Below are 8316 nucleotides of genomic sequence, written 5' to 3'. Positions count from 1 at the left end.
TATTTACGCTTTGCACCTGACAAGCATGTTAGAAGTCTGAACCTCTAACCTATTGCTACTTCCAAATACAGGCCTGAGACTACCGTCTTAATATTGTCATTTTAATGTATTCCCCGTATAGCCTGAAGTTAAAACTCCACAGCATACCTCATTTCTCATAAAAGTTATAGATTTCTTTCAATGAAAGCTACAGCTTCTTAGTCTGGTTAGTATAGCTACAGACAGCTCTTATACCAATTCCTAATTATACGAAGGGTCTAAATAACAGAAAAAAGTTACACAGTAGTTTGAGGGAGTCTGTCTATACACTTCATTAAGGAGCGAAACTTCAATGAAATATTCAATATTAAGGAATCGGTGATATCATCACATAACTTGAGTACAAGAGGAAATAAATTCACATTTTGAAATACTGTAGATTATGAAATGGCCTCCAAAACACAAATACTCATTAAAAAAAAGTTTCTGCTTTCAGAGCGCAGAGAAAATACTTGATTATATCAAACGTCACAATGCCAACTAATAGGTTAGTGGCTTGATGGAAAAGCATTAAAACAAGTTTCTACCACTTATGTCTTGTCAGATTAAACCAAAATCAAAGCCTATTTACAAAGGGTAAGTACTCCAAAACTAGTAGCCAAATCATGTAAAGAGACAACCAAAACAAAAACGCTGGGTAAGAGCTTTGATAGCCTAAATCCTGGGCTCATATTATGTCAACATCTTATTCTCAAATGCAGATTATTCAGCTTTGACACATAGGGAGGAGTTCGTGAAACTGAGTCTGAGGGGTCACATGCACAAAATTTTATCAGACCCAAAGATTCTAACCATGTCGTAACTTCAGCAGACTAAAAACTAAAAATATTTACTTTCTTTATATAAAGTTTCAGGGCCCTCAGATTCCTTATTCCACAAAACATGTCAAAATGTTATTTGATCAGGTCACATTAGAGACTTATGAAACGAAATGAAAAGGTAGGGACTGGAATGTTTTTAAAACATCTCTTTGATAATGTTAAAAATTCCCTTGGTGCACTCTTAATTTTTAGAATGTTTTATTAAAGTGACAGTGCCAGAGACTCCAAGCATGCCTGCAGAACTAAGTCCTTTAAGTTTTGTGGATGAAAATGAATTTTTGACTAATCCAAGAGAGTTAAGATAAACATTTTTTAAAACTTACAAATACGTCCCATTGCAAGAAACTATGACATACACAAAACCCCTTGCTTACAAAATAACCAAAAGTGGCAGAAATTGTTAACACTAATTATAAAAAAAAAAGTTTTTTCACTCTGTAAAGTGATTTACTCAGGCATTTGTTGAAACACAATTTGGATTACAAAATCTTGATTAATGCATTTTCCAGGAAACATCTAGTTCAAAATTTGAGCTCACTTGCATCTAGATTTGGTATGTTAAGGGAAAGAAAGAAAATGGGTATGCATGACGAAAGAGTCGAAGCAAATGACAAAAATCACCACAACAGTACAGGCTAATAAATGAAGAAATCAAGAGACAGGTTCATTAATTAATATATTTTCTGCATTATAGTTAACATATGTACTTTCTTGGTGTCACCTTATTTTCCGTTATGTATTGATATTTTGTTATATTCAGACATGAGTACATTTCAACAGTTTTTGCAATAAATATCATAAAATAATAGATTCGCATAATAAATATTCTTTACAATAAAAAAGTTTAACAGACTTTTGTCTTAAAAATAGTCAGAATTCAACTTTGTGATTTATACATAAAATATACAAAAAGCACCACAATTTGTGGTTAAGGCAATGAAAACAGAAAAGATTAGAACTACTCAGCTGTTAACTAACCAAAGGGTCCAAAAACCATTAAGGAGCCAAGATCACTTTAGGCAGCATAGTTCTGTGACACGTATAGATCGATCAGCTATAAATATCAACTTCAGTCATCCAAGTGCCCTCAGTGACGAGAGTAATTTGGTGAAAAGCGTGGGGGTACGGAAGGGAGCCGAGTCCTTCACAAATATGAAAGCTTTGAATGAGGATGAACAAGATACAACTCATATATCTCCAATGTGAAGATTTATATTGTAAAGCGAATCTAAAATTACACGGGAAAAAAACCCAGAAAACAAAACTGGCATCTCTAGGATAAGATAATGCCAGAACTGAGGGGAGAGAACGTTGAGGGGCAAGAAGGAGAAGGCAGTGGTTAAAGGAGAATTTTAATGTTATAACAGCAACATATCCCCCTTGCTACTTAAGGGTCCAATGCTATGAAGAGCGCCCTAATTGGAGACAGATTTAATACATAGCTTATTTAAGCAATTAAATGGTTGCCTCTTTAAAAAACCAATTTCCCTGCTCCCAGAGTACCCAATCAAAAACAGCTCTAAATCACTGTAGTCTGGGTGTGTGTGGGTATGTTCACGTGTACAACTTTGGAAAGTTGCTTGCAGAACAAAAAGGCTACACAAAAGCCCACTGGCTCTCAATATCCTCTCGAGCGGATGGCAGAGGCTCTTGTCATAAGGGGGAGCCAGGTGCAGTTTCACAGTTCACTGTTACTGAAGATCAACCATTAGAGTAAAATCCATGAGTCAAACCTTGGGAAGAGGGGGAGAGAATGTGGGAAACAGGGAAAAACTGCAAAGAAAATAAAACCAGTATCTAACAGGATCTTTTCATAACAGCCACAGCTTGAAAGCTAGAAGTTCAGGAGGCCCAACCCACCTCCAAAAATCATGATGGTTTACCCTGACCCCGGGAGGGGCAGCCCTCCAGCTTACAATAGACCGTGTTGGAGTTCTTACATCTGCACCCTGGGCGATGGATCCAGTCGTAACACCCCCTGCACAGCTTCAGGCATCCCTTAGCAGGAGGGTAACAGAGTAAGCAAGGTAAAAACAGAGACATGGCTCCCATACACAGGTACCTAGAGCAGCAGTGTGACTGTGAACAGGAGCAAGGATTATCCGAGTAAGAATCCCCTTCATCGTCATTGGAGCAGTGGTAGAAGATGCCCTTGACCAAGCACATGCAGGTTCCATATTCCACCATGCTCTCAGCAGAGCAAAGGCACTGCCGGTTACAGGCCAAACAGGATGGCAGGGTCCTGGGAGCTGTGCATTCTCCGCACTTGCACTTCCCACACTGTTCACAAATGAACTTGTGCTGTGTCAGGTCCTCTTTCAGGGAACCCTTTAAGTCATCCACAATCAGTTGCTTGGGCTGGGTCCGGATTGCCCTTTCAGACCTGTGACCAGAGACTGGTCTGGTTGGCGGTGACCTTCCTAACAGTCCCTGCTCAGAAGAGGCACTGCTGTTGCTCCCAGAACTGGCTGCACTTCCAGTGCTGGTTGACCTGCTCAATATGGGGCCTCTGGTATTATTTGAGAGTCCCGCATGTCCCAGGTGGCTGGTAGGTCTATGCTCATAGTTATTATTCACATTAATTGGTATGATTTCATGAGTCCTTTCATGCTTTTCTTGTCTTGGTGCTGTTCGAAGAGCAGGTCTTTTCACCACTGATGGCCCTTCTGTGTACTCATTGCTGCCTCTGATGGCCTTGATCTGGTCTAAGGACAAAATAGCGGCAGGCTGAATCTCTCTCTCATAGTCTAACCTCGGACGGTTATCCAAAGCAGGCTGCTGGATCACAACTATTGAACTGCCACTGCCATGTTGATTTTGGGGATCCATGTGTGGTGATCTTGAATTCCGGCAATCAGTGGAAACCTGGCATGCATCTGAAATCCTAAAAGGAAATCAAAGATGAAAAAAAACAGGGAAAAAATAAATGAGGAGAAGCATTTGGGGGAGGGGGGATGCGAGAGATCCCGTCAAGTCACAAATTGCCTAAACCACCTGGTAATGATCTCCCTCATCAGTGGATTACAATGATGTTGGGGTCCTGGCCAGAGTCCAATTCTAAGAGAGGCTGAGGACCACATCAGAGAAGAAGAATGTAAGCAAGAGACCCCATGCCATAAGAATTAGAAGTTTTTTCAAGTTTTAAAAAGCAGAATCAAGAAGTAATGTCTTCCTGTTTGTGAATCTAACAAACAATTAAAATGGAGTATGCCCTCATGGGGAATATTGAGTATAAGCACTAATGAACAGCTCTCATCTAAAGAGAGCTCAGTATCAGTTCATGGGTGTTTTCCATAAAGGAAAATAGCCACTTTTTAAAAAAAATTAAGAATGGCTTTGGCACTGTTGCCTTCTGTTATTTGTTTGCTGTTACAAGCATTAGATTAATGGTGAGGAAATTAGTCAAGGTATACTTCATGCATTTAAAAAAAAATCAAAGAGATTCCAAACTAAAATGGAATCTCAAAATAAGAGGTCATTTTTCAGGAGAAACCAGAATTTTAAAGCTAGCTCATTATTAATGTACAACATGCAAATGTAGACAAATACAACAGTTCTTGGTTTTTATAGCCTCTAACGCACACACACGAAACTTAATGTACAGTTCAGGGAACGTTAAGAGTATTCACATTTGAAATCATGAAAGAATTTTTTTTTTTTTTTAAGTTTAAATAAAGGCTCACTCACCTAATGAGATAACTTTCACACACAAGTAAGTGTTAGGCCTTTAGTAGTATGGGGAAATCCTGGCCATTTTAATTATCTGTATTTCCTCTAATTTAAAAATCTGTATTTACATGACAGATACTGATTTTCAAAGGCACGACCAACTCTGAATCCATGTGCTTCTTGTAATAAAGTACAGTAATATCCTGATAAAAATAAGCATGTTTCCACACCAATAGTTAACACTTTCTAATTTATAATGTCTTCTTCATAAAACAATCAAACATAAAAACGTTTGTTTTCAGTCAATGGTAGACTAAAACATTTTTCACACAAATTCCTCCCAAAGCCTACAGATTTGATCCAATTCAAGAATGAAGAGAAAAAAATGCCCGTTCCCCACTACCACCTTGAGCCAAAACACATTAGCTTAAGGAATAAAGCGGAAAGAAGTCCATTTCACCTCTTAACTTCACTCAATGTCCCCGGACTAAGTCTTACATGTTAACTTCTTGGCGTTCCCCTCCCTCATTCTCCCAACTCAGATCCTCGAGTTTCTACTTTCTTCTACCTTCTCTGTACAGAAAGAGAAACACATTCGCAACCTGCTGGGTTTAGTCCTGGAATCCTTAAGGGCTGTTCAAAAGATTCCATCGTTACTCTGCACAATATCATTCCTCCTCGCAAAGCACTTTTTAACCCAATGCTTTTAAAGCAAAGAGTACCTAAAGGTAGTAAGGCGGATTCCACACGAAAGGAAAAACGGTGTATTTGAAGAGGGCAGATAAAACACCAGGCACTTGAATCTCAGTTTTAAACGCTAGCTGTGGCAAAGTTCACGCTGGCCGGTGGCGGAGACCACCGGATAAAAGGAAAGAGCGAAGAGACTCGGCCGCCTCTGATCTGAAGCAAAGCCCCTCTTCCAGCAGTGACAGTCATCGCTCTAGCCCCAAACACGCTCACACGCTCTCGGCGGACTGTCTTCCCCAAGAAACCCCCGAATCGAAGTCGAATACCTTTTCGGACAATCCCATCACATCCTAAGGATCACCGTGGATTTCCAAAACCTCTTGGCGTATGCCACCAAGGAGGCTCACAAATCGGTGAGAGCCTTCAGAGCGAACGCGGGCGCCAAAAAGCAAGCCCACGTCAGGGAGGGTTATAAATAAATAGCTGTCTACACTTTAAAGGAGAAGCCGGATTCTTAAAGAGCCGGGGCGCAGCGAGCCAGGGGCAGGGGCTGCAGAGCGGCGTCGCCACATCGCCGGCTACCGCGGTGGAGCTGCGCCCTCTGCAATCCGCGCGGAGACAAGCGGGAAATAAAGAGTTGACGGCGAGGAAGGAAAAGGAAAAAGTTATGAATGAAAACAAGTTTGCTCGCTCGCTCTCTCGCCCGCTCTCGCTCCCTCTCTCGGGCAGGAGGAGGGGAGGAGGCTGAGGTTACCATTACCTCAGGAGGGCGGACTTCCCCACTTTTAAAGTGGCAGTGCCCTCTCCCCTCCCCTCGCCGCTCCACCGCTCTCACTACAAGAATACAGTGGCAGCTCGCTCGGGCGCACGCAGACCCGGGCCAGGGCGTCCCCAGCGATTTGGGGCTTTGCTCAGGCACACGCGGGCGCAAACACGCCGTTCCCGGCCCCAGTCCCAGGGAGCCTCCGACACAGAAAACCCGCCGAACAGCTCCGCGGCTCCCCCCGCCCCGCTGACCCCCTCAAAAGCCTCCCTGAAAGCGTCTTTCCCCCGGGGGGGGGCGGTTCCTCCGAGAGGACACCCCGGGTCATGGCGCCACCGCTGCAGGCGACTGAGGACGCGGGGCCCCGCTCGCCGTCCCGTGCGGAGGCGGAAGGTCGCCCGCCCGGTTCCGGAGCTCCGAGCGCCCCGGCGGGAGGGCCGCGCCGTGGGAGGGGGTCGCCCCCCTCTACCTCCTCTGCCCTTCCTCCCCTCGCGCGGCCCCGGCCCCCGCGCAGCTTCTCCGGGCCCGCACCTGCCGCCCGGCCCGCCCCGCCCGCGCGTCTCCCGCCCCCGCGGCGGGAGAGAGGCCGCCCCACACTCACCTAGGCCGAAGCGGGGGCGGGGGGCCAAGCCGTGCAACCCGGCCCGGGTCCCGGTGCGGGCGGCTGCGTGCACGACCCGCATCAACCGCGGCGAGGAGAACGGGGAGGCATGGCCCGAGCTGCGGCCGGTCGGCCCGCGGCCTCCCCCGTCCCCGCCGGGCAGGAGCGCTCCCCGCGGCCCCCTTCCGGCTGCGGGGGACAATCCTCCGGAGACTCCGCGCGGCCGGGCGTAGACTTCTCACAGCTCGCGTGCGCCGCGCAGCTCAGTAACATCCACCTCCGGGGCTCTTCTCCTGCAGTCCCCTCCGAGAGCCAGAAAACAATTCCCTTCGGGAGGGCTTTCCGGGTCTCTCCGGAAAGCAAGCGAGGGAGCGGCGGGGATAAGGGTGCGTGCTCGGACCACAGTTCTTCTCGGGTTCCAGTCGCTCCTCGCGGGAAAGGCGGGAGTGGCGGCCTCCTGACGCGTGAAAATCCACGTCACGGACGTTCGAGGCTCCGCGGCGCCCGGGACGGGACTCGAACCGGCGTTCGCGGGCGGGTCACGGAGCCGCTCAGGCAAGCTGGAGCACACGCCTGCGAGGCCGAGCCGCCGCTCTCCGCGGGATGGCGGGGGGTGGGGGGGGAATTTTTTATTTTATTTTTTACCGGCTTTTTGAGGGGTGGTGGTGAAGGCAGCGAGGTTTGGGGGTTCTCCGGGGAGGAGGCGGGGCGCAGGTCCCCCCGCGGAGGTCCAGGCACTTTCCCGATCCCGCACGCCGGGCAAGTGGGGGCACGGCGTCCCCGGGAACTCCGGTGCTGGCAGTCAGCGTCTCCCGGGCAGCGCTCACTCCCAGCCCTCCGACCCTCCTCTTCCACGGCCGAAATGCCTGCTACAGACGATTAGAGAGAAAAACACGTTAATTTCCCTTTCTTTCCAGGCACTTGGCCGCGCAGCGCGCTCCGCCGCCCGGGAGGAGAGTGGAGCGGAGCGGGCCGCTCGCCAGCTCGCCAGCCGCCCGCACCCGCTGCCATGTGCTGGCTGTTGCTCTCCCAGTGATTGACAGGCGGGCGCACAGTCGGCGTGTCAGCAGCGAACCAAAGTAACATGCAGTCTTGCACGTTTTTGCCGAAGTGCTTTTGCCCCTTGGAATGCCTAGGAGTTCAAACAACGTTCAAGCGACGCCTCTGCACATTGGAAATCAATACACAGAGACGGGAAATTCAGGTTTTAGACAATTGCTTCTCGGGATTCGGTCGCCAACAATGCCTAAACAAACACGCATTTGGTCCACACACCCGAGTGCCAGCCCCTCTTCGGCATAAACCACCCAGTTTTTCACACATCCGACCGTTTCAGACTTTAACCTTGTTAAGTAGTTCGCTTACGGGGGGAGGGGGGGAGGGAAAGGGGCCCTGCTTTTTCTTTTGGTGGTAGCATTTATTTTAAGAGCATTAGTTTTAGTAGTGGGAATGCTACTGGTAATTTGAAATGCAACCAGTAATCTTAGATCTAAAGCGAGTTCAAAGAAATAACCAGTTCCTTGCAAAAGCCAACATTTCTCACCTGACCTTTCCTAAAATGTCTGCGGAAAGAAAGGAAGGAAACAGTTCTTACCTAACGCAAAGATTGGAAATTGCTTTTCAGGCACATTTACAGCGACTGTAGCTGCTCCTTATCCAGGGCAGGGAGTTCTGTCTGCAGCTATCACTCTGCAAACCACTGAGTGCCTTACAGAGCAGTCCCACTCCGGCTCCGC

At 47.3% G+C, this 8316-nt stretch overlaps 1 protein-coding gene across 2 annotated transcripts; it reads right to left on the bottom strand.

The window, feature by feature from the left end:
- Positions 1-1034: 1034 nt before the first annotated feature.
- On the bottom strand, positions 1035-6669 carry SPRY1 (sprouty RTK signaling antagonist 1). Of its 2 annotated transcripts, none has more exons than XM_060012955.1 (2): positions 6581-6669; positions 1035-3744 (listed from the first exon to the last, which is right to left on the bottom strand). In XM_060012955.1, the coding sequence occupies exon 2, from the start codon at positions 3687-3689 to the stop codon at positions 2730-2732; it is 960 nt and encodes a 319-aa protein (XP_059868938.1). In that variant the 5' UTR covers positions 3690-3744; positions 6581-6669; the 3' UTR covers positions 1035-2729. The 2 variants fall into 2 exon arrangements, with proteins under 2 accessions (XP_059868938.1, XP_059868939.1); XM_060012956.1 differs by lacking the exon at positions 6581-6669 and adding an exon at positions 5543-6480.
- Between the last annotated feature and the right edge of the window lie 1647 nt (positions 6670-8316).

Source organism: Delphinus delphis, chromosome 5 (assembly GCF_949987515.2).
Source record: "Delphinus delphis chromosome 5, mDelDel1.2, whole genome shotgun sequence".
Classification (NCBI taxonomy): domain Eukaryota; kingdom Metazoa; phylum Chordata; class Mammalia; order Artiodactyla; family Delphinidae; genus Delphinus; species Delphinus delphis.
Note: the sequence above shows the minus strand (reverse complement) of the source record. Positions and strands in the feature narration are given on the sequence as shown.

Excerpts from the sequence above, each read along its gene's own strand:
- SPRY1 (XM_060012955.1), bottom strand. The coding sequence starts at position 3,689 with ATGGATCCCCAAAATCAACATGGCAGTGGCAGTTCAATAGTTGTGATC.